This window comes from Saimiri boliviensis, chromosome 3, assembly GCF_048565385.1.
Source record: "Saimiri boliviensis isolate mSaiBol1 chromosome 3, mSaiBol1.pri, whole genome shotgun sequence".
NCBI classification, from domain to species: Eukaryota; Metazoa; Chordata; class Mammalia; order Primates; family Cebidae; genus Saimiri; species Saimiri boliviensis.
This window is the reverse complement of record NC_133451.1, coordinates 123,499,256-123,517,235: the sequence shown is the minus strand read 5'-3', so window position 1 is coordinate 123,517,235 and position 17,980 is coordinate 123,499,256. Positions and strand designations below refer to the sequence as shown.

Genomic DNA, 17,980 nt, shown 5'->3' with positions numbered 1-17,980 from the left:
GTCTGAGCCCTTCAGCAGAATATATCCTCTTTGGACTGCATTTATACCATAAGGAGAATAAAAAATTTATGCCTTACGCATTTTAGTGGGCCATTGTGAAGAGAAAATTAGATCGTGTATGGCAAGGAACTTCACAATGACAAGCTAATGTGATGTAATAATAATATTAAAGATAATTATGGGAAACACATAGCACTGGATATTTGCCAGCCACCGTTCTAAGCATTTACATTCATTATTTTATTTTGTTCCTATAGTAACCTTCCTTATGGGCTAGAAACTATTGTTATCTCTATTTTTTTAGATGGAGAAACAAAGCCACAGAGAACTGAAGTAACTTGCCCAAGCCCAGACAGTAAGAATTGGTGCTAGGATTTGAACCCATGCAGTCTGGCTCCTCTTAATCACTATGATAAACAAAAAACAAAAATATAGACTTTTTTTTTTTTTTTTTTGAGACGGAGTTTCGCTCTTGTTACCCAGGCTGGAGTGCAATGGCGCAATCTCGGCTCACCGCAACCTCCGCCTCCTGGGTTCAGGCAATTCTCCTGCCTCAGCCTCCTGAGTAGCTGGGATTACAGGCACGCACCACCATGCCCAGCTAATTTTTTTTTGTATTTGTAGTAGAGACGGGGTTTCACCATGTTGACCAGGTTGGTCTTGATCTCTCGACCTTGTGATCCACCCGCCTCGGCCTCCCAAAGTGCTGGGATTACAGGCTTGAGCCACCGCGCCCGGCAACATAGACTTTTAAGTAAACCAGAAGACCAGCATTTGAATCCTGGCTTCACAGGCCATATGACTATGGACAGTCTTCTTAAGCAGCCTGAACTTCAGTTTGTTCATCTGCAAAATGAAGTTGGATAATATTTATTGATAGCTGTTTGGTCAGGATTAAATACAAAAACATGCAAAGCACAGTGTTTAATAGGAGGCACATAGTGTATTATTATTATGAGTTACTGTGGGTAAAATGGTGTATTAGTTTTGTCAGAGTGCCATGGCAAAATACCCACAGACTGGCTGGCTTAAACAATAGAAATTTGTTTTCTCACAGTCCTGGAGGCTAGAAGTTCAAGATCAAGGTGCCAGCAAGGTTGGTTTCTGGTGAGGCCTCTCTTCCTGGCTTACAGGTGGCAGCCTTCTCACTGTGTTCTCTCACGGTCTTTTCTCTGTGCAGAGGAGAAAGATGGCTCTGGTATCTCTTCATCTCTTTATAAAGACAACAGTCCTGTTGAATTAGAGCTCCACCCTTACAACTTAATGTAACCTTAATTACCTCCTTAATACAGTCATATTGGATTTTAGGCCTTCAACGTATAAATTTTGGGTGAATACAATTCAGTCCATCATGGGTGGGTAGCTGGGAAGTGAGGAATAGAAGGATAGAAGGGATATTTTAATGTCTAAGGTAGATTTTTTTTTTAAAAACATCACTGCTGGAGGAAAAAGAAACCATGAGGTATTCATAATACATTTGTAGGTATACAATATATTTGGCACTGTACGTCACAGAAAACATCTTCATACTATCTACTGTTGATCTTTCAGGTGAGCCGGAATTTAAATACATTGGAAATATGCATGGGAATGAGGCTGTTGGACGAGAACTGCTCATTTTCTTGGCCCAGTACCTATGCAATGAATACCAGAAGGGTAACGAGACCATTGTCAACCTGATCCACAGTACCCGCATTCACATCATGCCTTCCCTGAACCCAGATGGCTTTGAGAAGGCAGCATCTCAGGTGAGTGCCAGGCAGCTCAGATCAGGTGTGCTTTCTTCATTTTCTGTATGTTTGTACATACACGTTTATCTAAAAATTATGCCCTCTGACAAAGCGTACAGATGGTGCAATGGAGTGCGTAAGCGATGCATTCATTATTCAACTGACTGGTAAGAAAACAATACAGAATGAAAGGGCTGATGGGCGAGTTTCTCTAGCAAAGACTGGGAATGAGAACTTGTGTTAAGAAGTTGATGTTCTAATAGTGTTTTGTTTTATGTTTTTCGATAAATTATTCATCCATTTTTGTGACTAGGTAAGTTTTCTTTTTAAAAATCTACAAATACGAAAAATACCTACTGCTGTTTGTTGAAGAGTAACGCCATGAGTGTATCTGGGTGAGCCAGTGTCACGGCGCCCTCTACTGAACTCAGGGAAGAAACACTTTTGGCCAGAACAATGTTTTACTGATGTTTTTCTTGGTTTTTACATATGCTGAGTAAAGTTAAAAAAACAAGCAAAAACCCTACCTCTTAACTAAAAATAATTTAATATATTCTTGCTGTTAGATAAGCTGGGAAGTGATGCCTTTTTAAGGGAAGATATATGGTGTGTGTTCCTATTTTATTGGGCAAGGGCGGGAAACATTATATTTGTTGTTTTCTAGTTTAAAATAATTTTCTTAGTCTATGGGAACACATTCAAATTAATATTTAGTATGTTTATCTACAGTTAAAAAGATCCAGTGATATAGTTTGACATTTAAGAAACCCAGAGAATTTCTGTAAATAAATATAAAGTTGATATGATTTCTAAAGTTATTAGAGAAAAATTCTAGTAATATGTAAATTAAATTATTTAATATTTAAGGTAATATTCAGAACTTTAAGGCACATGGGCAACAGATTATCATTGCTCTTTTCTGTCTTGTTGATTTTTATCCCTCACAGTCTAGGGTATCTAAGCTTCCATGACTCAAAAAATGTGGGAAGTATGTCTATATCATGTGATATAATTTAACAGTAAAACAAGAAAAACACGTTATAAAATAAAACAAATATCTTGGAAATCTTTTAATTTTCCAGATTGCACCATTAGTTAAATGAAGAGTTTAAATTAGAAATTCCTTAAATCATATAACCCTAGAACTTTTGTTCTAGACTCATATTTTTTCATGAAGACCGTAAGAGGGGGACATGTTATTAGTCTATAAAGCATGGTAAATTCATTTTCATCTTCTAATCTTTAAGTATTTATTCTTCTGAATATTTAAAAAATAGGTTGCTGTGATTTACAGAGGCAATGAATATTTTACTTAAATCTAATTATAGAATTATGTACTTTGAAATAGGTCATTTATTACTAGTGAATATATATTGATTGTGCAATTTGATGATAAATATCTCTTAAGTATTATTGTTAACCTTTAAAATATTATTTATTGAGCATATTTTCAAGATACCTACAACCAAGTACAGTCATGCCTCACTTAATAATGGGGAAGCATGCTCACACCTGTAATCCCAGCACTTTGGGAGGCTGAGGTGGGTGGATCACCTAAGGTCAGGAGTTCAAGACCAGCCTGGCCAGCATGGTGAAACACTGTTTCTACTAAAATTATGAAAAAAATTATCCCAGTGTGGTGTCAGGTGCCTGTAATCCCAGCTACTCAGGAGGCTGAGGCAGGTGAATCACTTGTACCTGGGGGGCGGAGGTCGCAGTGAGCTGAGATTACACCATTGCACTCCAACCTGGGCAAGAAAAGTGAAACTCCATCTTAAAAAAAAAAAAAAATGTAATGGGGAAGCATTCTGAGACATGGAATGTTAGGTGATTTTGTCATTGTGTGAACATCCTAGAGTGCACCTACATAAACCTGCGTGGTGTAGCTTGTTACACACCTAAGTTACATGGTATAGCCTATTGCTCCTAGGCTACAAGTCTGTATAGCATGTTAACGTACTGAACACTGTAGGCAATCGTAACACACTAGTAACTATTTGTGTATCTAAACATAGAAAAGATTCAGTGAAAATAGCATGAAAGATAAAACAGTATCCTTGGATAGGGCTCTTACAATAAATGGAGGCATGGGAGTTGCTCTGGGTGAGTCAGTGAGCGAGTGGTGAGTGAATGTGAAGGCCTAGGACATTACTGTACACTAATATAGAATTTATAAACACTGTGCACTCAGTCTACACTAAATGTCTAAAAAATATTTTTCTTTCTTCAATAATAAACTAACCTTACGTTACTGTAATGATTTTACTTTATGAGCTTTTAAACTTTAAAAAAGTTTTTACTCTTGTTTTGACTCTTTTTAAGTAACACTTAGATTGAAACACATAATACATTGTACAGCTGTCCAAAAATCTTTTGTCTTTATATCCTGATTTTACAAGCTTTTTTCTATTTTTTTTTTTTTTTTGAGACGGAGTTTCGCTCTTGTTACCCAGGCTGGAGTGCAATGGCACGATCTCGGCTCACCGCAACCTCCGCCTCCTGGGTTCAGGCAATTCTCCTGCCTCTGCCTCCTGAGTAGCTGGGATTATAGCCACGCACCACCATGCCCAGCTATTTTTTTGTATTTTTAGTAGAGACGGGGTTTCACCATGTTGACCAGGATGGTCTCGATCTCTTGACCTCGTGATCCACCCACCTCGGCCTCCCAAAGTGCTGGGATTACAGGCTTGAGCCACTGCACCCGGCCCGCTTTTTTCTATTTTTAAAGGTTTCAGTGGTCTCTTGGTTTTTGAACTGTTTTGTTAAAAATAAGACATAGGCTCTGTGCAGTGGCTCGTATCTGTAATCCCAGTGCTTTGGGAGGCCCAGAGGAGAGAATTGCTTGAGGCTAGGAGGTTGAGACCAGCCTGAGCAACATAGGGAGATCTTGTCTTTACCAAAATCAAAAAAATAAAAGATTTAGGCAACCATGGTTGTCCTAGTACTTTGGGAGGCCAAGGAGAGAGGATCACTTGAGCCCAAGAGTTTGAGCTTACAGTCAGCTGTGATTATGCCACTGTACCCCAGCCTGGGCAACAGAGTAAGACCATGTCTCTTAGGAAAAAAAAAAAAAAGAAATCAACTAAGACACAAACATACGTGTTAGCCTAGGCCTACACAGGGTCAGGACCATCAAGCTGTCACTAGGCAACAGGAATTTTTCACCTCTGTTGTAATCTTATGGGATCACTGTTGTATAGTCTGTCAGTTGTGGTCAGAAATGTTATTATGCAGCTCATGACTGTACTTTAAATCTGATGCTTTCATGTTTATATGAGTACAGTAGTAAAAATGCTGTTATGTGAGGGCATTGTTGAAATAAATCATGTTAGTATGTTATTTTTAAGAACATTGATAGAGACCTTAAATAGAAAGTGACAATAATAATAAGCAACTGATTATTTTTCTCTTTGATTTTTTTTTTTTTTTTTTTTTTTTTTTTTTTTTTTTTTTTTTAGCCTGGTGAGCTCAAGGACTGGTTTGTGGGTCGAAGCAATGCCCAGGGAATAGATCTGAACCGGAACTTTCCAGACCTGGATAGGATAGTGTACGTGAATGAGAAAGAAGGTGGTCCAAATAATCATCTGTTGAAAAATATGAAGAAAATTGTGGATCAAAATACAAAGGTAGAGACCATGGATAGTCTTCTTGGGTTCATCTCTAGCCTAAGGAAATATGTTCCAATATCTTCATTATCATGAAGGACAGAGGAGTAACAGCACAGCTCATATGGGTTGGTAAACCCCAGCTTTGAAAGTCAAGGCTGGAAGGGCTGGTGCAGTGAAATTAGTCCTGCCCTAGAATTGGGCTGGAGGTGGAGAGGATTGGAGGTGCAGATACAGGGAGAAACCTAGTTGTAGATTTCGTAGAAAGTCACCATGGCCTTCTCAGAGACCCTTTATTAGCTCATCTGATCTGCTCCTCCTGCTGAATTTACACTGTTGCCCTTTTTCTCTTTTCCAGAACTTTCTCCTCCTTTGCTTTACAAAACTCTACTTTTTCCTACCTCTTCTATTGCCTTTCAAATTACTACTTGTTTTTTTTCCCCCAGTTTCTTCTACCTGGGCTTAAATGCTGGCCCTCTTCGGGATCTCACCTGATACCTGGAGAGCTTCCCTGGGCTTCCCTCCTTACCTGTACTTTCAGAATCTTCTGTTACACAAGGTCTCCCAGATCCATACCTCTAACTCCAGACCTTCCACACAGCTTTATTTCTCTGTTTTACTAGCTATCTTGGGTCCTTTTAACTGGGGAAACTCAAGACCTCAAGCTCAGGTTGTCTAGAAACAAATATTTTCCCTTAGAGCCACTATTCTTTCATTTATTCCAATCATGAAAGCTTTTGATTTTTCCATCTCTGTCAGTGCTCACCAGTTACCACCTTTCAGTGATTTGAGCTCTCGGATACCTCTTCCATTTCCTTTCCTCTGCAAACTCGTTCCCCTGCCTCAGCTCAAGCCCCCATGGTTTCCTGCTGTGACTGGTGCAGTGGCCTCCTATTTGTGTTTCATGTCCAGATTCTCCCAACTCTATCTTCACAAATTCTCAATCTGCGCGTGATCTTCACACACAAATTATTGCCTGTTTGCTTAAAAAACCTTACCAGCTGTCCGCTGTCCAGAGGGTAAAGTGAAAATTCAGTGTGATGATTAAGCACGGAGACTCTAAAGGTAGAGATTTACCTTTGTGTAAATCATGGCTTCATATTTGCTGTGTGAACTTTGTAAAGTTATTTGACCTCTCTGTGTTTCAGCTTCTTTATCTGTCATATGGAAGTGATAATATCTACCTCATGGGCTAAGGTTTGAATAAGTTAATACATATAAAGTACTTGAGGCCAGGACCTGGAACTTCTATTACCAGTTCGTTGTAATTTTTTGGTACACTCTGTTGTGTAGCTCAGGGCTAGGTAGACACATTTACATGTCCACTAAACATTTGGTGCATCTTTGAACCAATATTGTCGACAATTACTTGGAGGAGAAATTGAGCCCATCTTGGAGGAAAGGTGAAGAACTGATGTTAGAATCCCTCTGTTCCTTCTCTATTGTTCTGGCCATTTCTGCTCTTGTGTGTCCACTACGTCTAGTATCTTTCCTAAATGAGAGCTCACAAAGTACAATTTCTCCATTTTATTCTAGTTTCAGGGTCATTCCAGTGTCCCTTGGGCCCTGGAAGCTGCCAGCTGGTTTATTCCTTAACCTGGCTTTGATGCCCTGTAGACTCCAATCATACCAACTCCTTTGTGCTCCCAAACATACCATTTTCTAACAAATTTATGTCTTCAGATGAGTTGATGCTCTAACTGTCTAGAACTCTCTTCTCTTTCCTTCCATGCCACTCCCTCTGTGAAGTCATCCTCTACTTTTCAAGACAGATTTTTTTTTAATATATGTTCTTCATCTCTGCTTCCAGAATGGGCTTATTGTTATATCCAGCTTTATTTATGTTATTTGTTTGTATAGCTTTTTTCCTCTTTGATTCTAGATTTTGATCCCTTGATTGTAGGAATTACGATTAATGTTTGAGTATGCCCACAGTAAGCTGAGGGCTTTTTATGAATAAACTCATTCAAGCTCAGCAGCAAATCACAATATCTGAAAAAGAGAGCCACTGCAAGTCAGCAGCCAGGGATCCAGACAGGTGTTCATCATGGGGTTGGGATGCTGAATAAAGGATCCAGGAGACAGGGAGTCTTAGATTATTGGTCTAAATTTTTAAAAACTTTCCTGTGGGCTGGGTGTGGTGGCCCATGCCTGTAATCCCAGCACTCTGTGAGGCTGAGGTGCGTGGATCACGAGGTCAGGAGTTCGAGACCAGCCTGGCTAATATGGTGAAACTCCATCTCTACTAAAAATACAAAAATTAACCAGGCGTGGTGGTGTGCACCTGTAGTCCCAGCTACTCAGGAGGCTGAGGCAAGAGAATCGCTTGAGTCTGGGAGGCAGAGGTTGCAGTGAGTAGAGATCAGGACACTGCCCTCCAGCCTGGTGACAGAGCAAGACTCTGTCTAAAAAAAAAAAAAAAAAACCAAGCAAACAAAAAACTCTCTTGCCTATATATAGGATTCATTCTAGAAACATGGGGTGAGTCTACAGGTGGTTGCTGGTCTTGTTATCAGTGGCAAATCCATACAAGTCTGCAGCAACCTCAATTCTTCCCTCCACAGAAGAAAGAATTTGACCAAGAGGCATAAGGCAGAGTGAGAGACTGAAGCAAGCTTTACAGCAGGAGTGAAAGTCTATTAAAAAGTTTAGAACATGAATGAAAGGAAGTACACTTGGAAGAGGGCCAGGCAGGCAACTTGAGAGATCAAGAGCACTGTTTGACCTTTGACTTGGGGTTTTATAGATTGGCATGCTTCCGAGGGAGCTTGTGTCTCTTTTCCCCTGATTATTCCCTTGGGGTGGGCTGTCCACATGCACAGTGGCACTTGGGAGGCACTGTATTCACAGTGTGTTTACTGAAGTTGTATGCATGCTCACTTGAGTTTGCTGTTCCTACAAAGTCACATATCAGTTAATCCCTGCCATTTTGCCTCTTAGTATGCTTGAGCCCACTTGCCCAATTCCTGCAATCTTATCAGGAAGCTGATCACCAGTTTTAGACCTTTCTATTTATTGGGAGGGTGTCTTTCCCTGGCACCTGCTGCAACCAGTGATTATGTTAGAGAGGCAGTTTAGCAACCGCCTGACCATCACCTGAAGATTGCCTGACATTCCTGGTGGTTGGAGGGCCTTCTCTTGCCCTGCTTATGTCTGACTGGCTACCTACCATAACATTTCCCCTCTCAAGAGTCCAAGACCTCAATTCTTTGGGGAAAATTGATAAAGGTAATTCTTCTGTTACTGCTTCCTGCTGACAGAGGGGTGGTGGTGGTGGTTCTCTGGGTTATCACCTCTTGCTAGCTGTCAGGGTAGGATGGTTCCATGGGTTGGTTGAAAACAGTATCCAGTCAGGCCTACTGGAGACAAGTGTGGGATTTTGCCTCTGTCATGTGTCGTTGATGGTAAGTCTAAGAGTCCTGTGCAGAAGGGTGACTCTTGAATACTGAGAGGATGGTATCTCTCACTGAAGATCATCTGGAGCTTGATGGCCTGAAGGCAAGAGGAGACAAATTCATTTATTATATTTAGAAGAATGTCAAAATGAAATAAGAGGGTGAGGACAGCCCCCCAAAAATCCCAAGGCTGCCAATATACTCAGGTAACTGGTGGCTATCCTCATGCCTGTTAAGACTTAGGTGGATGGGGTTGCCAGCCAATTCCAATATGTTCCAAGAATTTGAATATTGATCCAGATTTTTACATTACCCATTCCTTTTGTTTCTTTTGAGCTGCTGCCAGAGATCACTGGTTGGGTTACAGGAATAAACAGGGTTAGTCTAAATTGCAGACAAAAACTCAAAAACAAACAGGAATAAACAGAGTTATTCTAAATTGTAGACAAAAACTCAAAAACAAGTGATAAGAACAGAATAGAATATAAAGTTATTGAATTGTAATCTAGTATGTTCTTTTTTTTTTTTTTTTTGAGATGGAGTTTCACTCTTGTTACCCAGGATGAGTGCAATGGCGTGATCTTGGCTCACCGCAACCCCCGCCTCCTGGGTTCAGGCAATTCTTCTGCCTCAACCTCCTGAGTAGCTGGGATTACAGGCACGCACCACCATGCCCAGCTAATGTTTTGTATTTTTAGTAGAGACGGGGTTTCACCATGTTGACCAGGATGGTCTCGATCTCTTGACCTTGTGATCCACCTGCCTCAGCCTCCCAAAGTGCTGGGATTACAGGCTTGAGCCACCGTGCCCGGCCACTAGTATGTTCTTGAAACATAGCTTTTCTCTCTCCATTCCTCATTTTTATTAAAAACAAATCATGATAGGACTGATTTATTTGCAAAATAAGCTTTAGTCCTATTATACTTGGCCTGATTATTTGCATAAAGCACAGCAAGAATAATTATTTGCCATATAGGCCTCTTTTTAAAATTGGCTTTGATGAAACTTCATTCCATAAAGAATCTCAGATAAGACTTTTAAAATGCCTTGAATCCAGCCATGGGTTTGTGCCATCAAATACCTTTATGAGTTGGGTAAATTCCTTTCCTCTGGAGGTCCCAAGATAACCTGGGGCTCCTAGGCCTGTCAGAAAGTGACATTCTTTACTCCCCATGGGTCAGGAACCCTGTACAGGGACTGTGTAGACAAGGTATGAGGACAGTTTTCCCAAGGGGTTTTTATTGGCTCTACAAGTCAAATTGATTCTTTAATGGAAAGAATGCCATTCCAGTCAAACCCTTGGTAAAATAACCAGTTTCTCCAATTGTGCCCTGTTGCAAAAGAAAACAGATTATTACTGCACTTAACGCAAATAACTATGTTGCCATAAGTTAAGAATACTCACAAATAGTTTACAAATTCTGGAGAAATCAGGTTGAGAGAAATATCGTCCAAATTTTGTTTACAAGAGTACTTAGTTTTAAAAGCTGTAAATAACTCCAAAGAAGGTTTTCTTGACTTTGAAAAACAAAGGATCATTAATAGTTTTAAGCAAAAACTCGTAAAAGAATTATTTTACTCTTCTTTTAGTTCAGTCCATGTAGTTAACTTCTGTTCTGCCTGATATTCATGAACATTTCAGCTCTCCATGAGATTCCTGAAAGCTCTTTCTCTATTCTAATGTTACAGTCTTTAAAGTTATCAGCAACCTGCATTCAAGAGTGTCTGTCAGACTCTTATAGCTGATTATAAAAGCCACCTTTTAAAGAGGACTTAAACAAGACAGTAATTGTCTGTGAATGAGAAAAAGTCTTAGGGCAGCCACAGTCAAAGACAGAGTTGGGAAAAAAATTTTTTATCTCTGTTGCACACAATTATATAGCATAACAATTATAATTATTACTGATAAGTTATATCAGAATTATAGGAGTTTTGCATAATTTGGAACACATACAAATAATGCACTTATGAAGAGCAGATCAGTGCTTTACAAAACTCTGTTGTACATTTCAATTTATGTAAAAATTGAATAGTACTCCTTTAACTTTAGCCAATATGATTATGCACAGAATTTTTTACATGATTAATCTTTCACAAACATTCCACGACTTGCTCAAACCTTCAGCCTTATCCTATCTAATAAAAAAAAAAAACCCTTTAACTCTCTAAACTAGGCAAAAAAAAAAAAAATCCACATTTCCATGCCTTCTTTAATCTTTTACTAAAAGCACATTGTACTTTCCTTACATGACTTGCATGTAAAACTGTTTTTCCAGTAGTCTCAAGAACATGTTACACTGTTAACTCTTAGATGCTTTTACTTTTGGTGAAAAACTTGCTAAGTAAGTGATTCTGTTTATACACTAGGTTTGGAGCTTAGGATATCAGGCAGAAATGCAGATAAAGTTTGACTCTTTCCAAGATATAGGGGTCATGGCCAACTATATATAACATGGTATATCCCCAGGCCTTATGTAGCTTTTTTTTTTTTTTTTTTTTTTTTTGAGACGGAGTTTTTGCTCTTGTTACCCAGGCTGGAGTGCAATAGCACGGTCTCAGCTCACCGCAACTTCCGCCTCCTGGGTTCAGGCGATTCTCCTGCCTCAGCCTCCTGAGTTGCTGGGATTACAGGCACGTGCCACCATGCCCAGCTAATTTTTTGTATTTTTAGTAGAGACAGGGTTTCACCATGTTGACCAGGATGGTCTCGATCTCTTGATCTCGTGATCCACCTGCCTCGGCCTCCCAAAGTGCTGAGATTACAGGCGTGAGCCACCACGCCCGGCTTATGTAGCTTTAAAGGCAGGAAGTTGTACAGTTAAGAGTCCGAGTGGCAGTTTGTGAAGCATTTAGTAGACTAATAACCTTTAAAACTGTATAACTTTTTTTCTTAAATAAATTCCATTTCACAAATCTTTTCACAACTAACAGACCATCTGTGACATGGTTGGACTTTCTAATTTGTCCTAAACATCTCTCTTTTTAAACAACCAGTCATTTTACTTTAGGACAAGCATTTACCATACAAGATCCTTTATCATATAAAACTTCTGTTTTTTATAACTTCCCTTACCAAAAATACCTCTTTCTCTTTATAACCTTTGAATTAGATTAAAGTCATTTTGTTTTTGTTAGGAAGTTAAGGTTTGTACTGCCTGTTGCTGTGTGAGGATTGTGAAGGGGGAGCAGAGAAGAAGGAGGTTATCTGCATGCTGTAGAAGTTATCCCCCCTCAAGAGATTGCTCAGTTAGATTTTTGCTGGGGATTGTCTAAATAAGTGTGGGCTATTTCTATATCACTGAGGTAGGACTGACTAGGTCAAAGTTATTGGTTAAAGATTTGGGTAACTTGCCAGGAGAAATAGAGTTATTAGAGAGAAAGAGGAATTTAGAGGTTGGGTAAATATTAATCAGGCACCCATCTTGGAAAGCATATTTTTGCCCAAAGGAGTGTGAATCTTTTCTTTTGGAGGGAGAAGGTGCCATTTGCCCCAATTACCTGGCAGAATTTGGAGAAAGGTTGCTCAGAGAAGGAGATTAGTACAGACTAGGCTGCTTTTAAACCCCAAAGGGAAATTGATACTTTTACTTGCCACCTCCAAGAGGTGGCAGTAACCTCTTGGAGGTGGCAAGTAAAATGATCACTTTCACTCCTCCAGGACTTTCTCTTGGCTTTGTCTTGTCGATGACGAAGTCTGATTTGGAAGCCAGCCAGAGCAGAGAGCCCCTTCAGCGCAAGGCCGTTAGGGGTTGGGATTCTGTCCCAGAGCCCTTTGGCCCTCAGGGCATCCCATTTCCAGTAGCTGAGCTTGTGGCAGAGGGGGCAAGCTCTGCTAGGCTTCCTCTCATTTGTCCCATTGGGGCAGTTTGCCATCCAGTGGCTTGGCTTCCCACATCAATGGCAGTTACCTGAAGGAGTATTCTTAGGGCAACCTGAATGGTGGCTGGATCGCTAATAAAGCAGCCAATAGTTGAGTGTGCCTCTTGTTTCTGCATTTTTTCCTTCTCCTTAGCTCTATCCTCCTTATTCTGCTCTCAGTTATAAAAGGCTGAGGAGGCTGATTTGAGGAGTTCCTGCATAAGGGCACCGGGTGCCAAGGCTGACTTTTGCATTTTCTCCCTGTTCATTTTTAGACCCAACAGTATTTTTGTTTGTTTATTTGTTTGCTTTGTTTTAAGGTTTGGGGAAGTCAGACTTCCCCCAGTTTTGGGATGCATGTGAGAGGCATGTCCTGTAGTACAGAGACATGGTTACCCATCTGCAAAGAGGGAACAGAGGAGAAAAAAAAAAAAGGAAAAAGGAAAACAGGCATCGCCTCTTGCTTTCCTATTATCCGTAATAGGCATCTCCCATTCATCCTTAGTGTTCTGGAATGATCCAGTCTTACCATGTACCCGTAACCTTGGTCCCATCTCATCACAATTACCCACTTGAGAACAGAGGAGATGCTGGAGTAAAGAGTGGGCCCCCTGTTCATCTTTGGGGCTCTGGAACAACCATTCTTATTGGGTACCCCTAACCTTATCTGCATCTCTGTTCTAATGGTAATCTGTTAGCCTGGAACCAACCTTCATCTCTGTCCTATGGGTCTTTTGTGACTGAAGCCTTGGGCTGGCCTATGTCCTTGTCTTCATGACCTTATGGTGACTCTCGCTTAGAGGATTGTAGCAACAAAATGATTATCTCTTTTCTCAGATTTCTTTCCCATGTTCTTTAAGTAGATGAGAAGCCTGTTTTTCAGCTAACTGCCACAAGGGGGCTGGACTACCCCCGCTCTTCAAATATGACTTTGAAGGTCTTGGTGCATGTTAAGAAGGGCATGGAAATGATTAGAGAAATGGAGGCTATGGGAGGAAGTGAGATAAAGGCTCATGAAAATCCTGCATATCCTAGTGATATGGCAATGTTTGTTTGCCCTCTTGACATAAAGTAGAAACCTCTGGAGGACTTGCGGCTTGAGGTAAGAACTCACAAATGGCAAAGGAAGAATTTTCCCTCCTTTCAAAGGGGTGCTATCTCAAAAGAAGCAAGTAAGTGAGATCCTTAAAGGGCCACACTGAGGCCCTATGCCGGCAGACGAAGTGCTTCAAAAGCCACTGGAAAACTTAACCCTGAGCGTAACAGGGACAAAAGGTATACGGTAAGTCATGAGGGCTGACATTCCAATTTGTATCTGTTCTGGCAATGTGCCACCAGACGGGAAGAGCTGGAGGTCATCTGAGCTGGTAGGGTAAGAACAGGTATAAATCTCAGGGGATATCTGCGAGGGAGCCTGCGTCTTTGCTGCTGCACAAATGCAGCCAGAGCCATGGGCACACAAATAGCAAGAAGTGTGTGTTTAAGAAGTAACATGGCTTGGGAGGTGAAAGCAAACACGAGACAGACTTGTCCCTGAGGCAGAGGGTCTAGCTGGTGCACAAGGCCATTGGAGAATACAAAGGGGAATAGGAGGTGAATAGGTAGAGAAAAAAGGACAATAGCACTGCAGGTTTTGGGGAAAGAGCGTCCATTGAAAAAGCAGAGGAAACCCCAGACATTGCACAGTGTTAGGCTTTAGTTCTACCACTCTTGTGAGCCTCATGTCCAGGAGGGCCATTAGTGTCTCAGATCTACTCAGTGTGAACTTCACGTTCTTTCCACCCCTGTGAGCCACCCATTGGGGTGAACTGAGAGATCCGCTGTGGGGAGCAGAGCCACTGTGTCTGAGAAGAATTGTTCTAGGGGTTGGCCAGTAAGCAGGAGAGCAAAAAGACAGAAGGAAACCACATACAGGGGTTGAATCCCTCCAGCGGAAGAAGGTGAGAGATAGAGGTCTTTTACCGCGGGGAAACGGATCCCAGTCCAGTGACGAATCCATACGGGTTGGCAGCAACCTCAATTCTTGCTTCCTCAGAAGAAAGAATTAAACTGAGAGACATAAGGCCAAGTGGGAGACTGAGGCAGGTTTTAGAGCAGGAGTGAAAGTTTATTAAAAAGCTTTGGAGCCGTGCGCGGTGGCTCAAGCCTGTAATCCCAGCACTTTGGGAGGCCGAGGCGGGTGGATCACGAGGTCAAGAGATCCAGACCATCCTGGTCAACATGGTGAAACCCCGTCTCTACTAAAAATACAAAAAATTAGCTGGGCATGGTGGCACGTGCCTGTAATCCCAGCTACTCAGGAGGCTGAGGCAGGAGAATTGTGTGAACCCAGGAGGCGGAGGTTGCGGTGAGCTGAGATCATGCCATTGCACTCCAGCCTGGGTAACAAAAAAAAAAAAAAAAAAAAAAGCTTTGGAGCAGGAATACAAGAAAGTCAAGTCCACTTGGGAGGGGGCCAAGCGGGCAACTTGAGAGATCAAGTGCCCAGTTTGACCTTTTGACTTGGGGTTTTATAGGTTGGTATGCTTCTGGCGGATCGTCTTCATTTTCCCCTTCATTCTTCTCTTGGGGTGCTGCCTCCATGTTTAGTGGCCTGGCAACGCTGGAAAGGGGAGCATGAGCAGTGTGGCCACTGAAGTTGTGCGCATGCTTACTTGGGGTGTTCTGCTCTTACTGGTCCAGTGTTGCCAGAGGAAGATCATATACCAGTTAGACTCCGCCATTTTGCCTCTTAGTGTACATGCCTGAGCCCACTCACCCAACTCCTGAGATCTTATTGGGAAGCTGCTGATCACCAGTGTCAAGTTTTTTAATCTATTGGGAGATGGCCTGCTTCTGGTGCCTGCTGCAACCAATTATTATTTTAGAGAGGCAGTTTAACAACCACCTGCCCATCACCTAATGGTTGCCTGACATTCCTGGTGTTGAGGGAGGGCCCTCTCCTGTCCTGCTCATGTCTGGCTCTCCACCGACTGCAGCAGTCTGAGACAAAGGCTACCAAAAGCTGAGGATACTGGCAGAACTTGATAAGCCAGTGACTTAAGCTTTCCTGCTTCTGAGTCATGGATACCAGTCACTGTATCAGCCTGAAAATTATCTTTCATGGGAGCGGGAGAGAAGGAAAGGCGGCAGGCTGGGGTAACCCCAGGTGAAAGAAGGCAGTCCTGTGTGATGAATCGTGAGGGATGAGACAGAAATGGAAAACTTCTGGAAGCTGAGTCTTCATATTAGCCTACAAGCTTTTCCCATTGCTGGCATTGACTTGCCTGTGCTGTCTTTGTTAAATCTGAGAAATGAAGCAAATAATTCCTTCCACCTATCATAGAAAAATGGTGAAATAAACTCGCACTGACAGGTATTGGACTGTCAACTTTGTGCAAGCCCCGTTATTACTAGCCAGCAGCACTACCTTCTCCTTCCCCCGCTGAACCTGAGTATTTGCATAATCTCTATATTAGATGTTTTTGTACTTCTAGCTTAGGCAATACTTATTTAAAAGAGGTATGTTCATGGTACTATTTTTAAATAAGAGCTTTTATTTAAAAAACTCAGTGTGACTTCTTTTCATAAAGGTAAAGTAAAGAGAAATATATGAAAATTAAAGACTAGTTTCTTTTTGGAACATAAGCAAGACTTGTTTACTTTACACTAAATCCTTAATAGACCTACTTCATAATCACGGGGTGATATTGCCTGAGTCTGGTTCATCACCTTTTTCCATTTTTGTCCATAAGTGTGAGACACTGTTTTGACCCAGCTTGGTTCAAAAGATAAAGTAGGCATTTCATTAATGTTATTATACATTCCTCTTCCCTCTCCCCCTTCTCAGCCTAATATCTGTATCTATATCCCTTATAGATATTCTTAAATGTCAAGGTTTGTTCTTCTGTTTGGTGGACTGGAGAATCAGGGCTTAGAAATGCAGATTCCTCCTTTGTATAGTGGAGAAAAAAAATTCATATTCCCATGTAAACTGATCCAAGAGGCCTGCGGGGTGTGTGCTGCAGGAGCGGGTGGTGGGAAGGAACTTCATTTTTACCGAGCCCTCCAGATGCTGGAGGTACTTGAGACACATCCACTAGCTTGAGTTCCATTCTCTCCTTGTTCTTCAGAATGTCTCTGAATAAATGCTCTCTCTTGCTTTCCCAAGGTTCTTTCTCTAAGTTGTTTGTCATCTGCTCTTGAGCTCTTCAGCCTGGTCACCTCCACTATTATCTGGGCTCAGTACATGAGCCTTGGCCTGAAAGCAGAGTCAATGAAAATGTACCCTGCCATTTATTAAGTTTACCCTGCCTTTAATAGCTAGAGTTGTGAAGAAAACTGAATAAATGCCACTTCAACGTAATTGAAGAACCAAAGACATCTAATTATAGAGCATCATGTTTGAGCTGTATTTGTAATTTTTAAAAGGAAAGTTTAAAGAAAGGCCATGGTTTTTTCTAGTTTCTATTAAAGGCTCAATTTTAGGGGTACTCCAAAGTCTTCTCTGTGGGTCAGTTAAATATGTAATTACAATACACAGGGGTTCAGCATTTAGTCAGCCTAAAAGAGTCTATTAATAGTCAAAGGGAAACTTAGTTCAATGTATCAAATTTTAGAAGTTGCTTGCTTTTCAACATACTGGTAACATGCACATAAGCAATAGTGTATGAGGTAAGAACTAGCAGTGGGCTAAACCTGATAGCTTCACACAACTTAGTGTATTTAAGACTGCATCTTTCAATTTGTTTAGCAAACGGCTTATTTTAAAAGTTTTCTTATGGCAAAATTAATATTTTATTATAAAAATTAAAGCAAACACAAACAAGGAGAAAGAACTATCCATTACCTTACAAGTTTCAGTGAGCACCATTCACATTTGGTAGGTATCTTTCGGAATGACTTTTTCTGGCTGTATCACGTTATAAATATATGGTGCATACTGTGCAAGCCATTCTGAACACTTTTAGGTGGATAATAAAGACAGGGATGCAGTCTGTCTTGACAAGGTTTTGCCTCCTAACTTCCACTAAAACCAATCCTTTCTCCCAGAGTATTTTCCTTAACCCACAACAGATGGACCACAGGTACTCCTTAGTTCTCTATTTTTACTACTCTTTTCTCTCTTCTTCTCCTATCCCAATTCATCCCTAGACTTGGTGAAGTTCCACTTCCTTCCTGAAGTTCTCAATGATTCTCCAAACCATGATGCTTTTTGCCTCTTCTAAACTGATTGAAATATTAATATCTGTCAATATCTGTCATTGGGTTAGAGAAAATAAAGGGAATGAGAGATGTATAAGAAAGGGAAGGACTGAAAATAAATTCAGTAGTAAAAGAAAAACTTTTGAACAGAATATTATAGAAGAGCATGTTAAACTCATCTCAGTATTAATGTCATGCATTCCTATAA

General features: G+C 40.9%; 1 protein-coding gene across 1 annotated transcript in view; it reads left to right on the top strand.

Moving 5' to 3' along the window:
• CPE (carboxypeptidase E) overlaps positions 1-17,980 on the top strand; it is a 136,110-nt gene that overhangs the window by 98,858 nt on the left and 19,272 nt on the right. The window contains exons 2-3 of the mRNA XM_074396760.1: positions 1,552-1,748; positions 5,189-5,356. Coding sequence (XP_074252861.1) covers positions 1,552-1,748; positions 5,189-5,356 — 365 coding nt within the window. The remainder of the gene's footprint in view (positions 1-1,551; positions 1,749-5,188; positions 5,357-17,980) is intronic.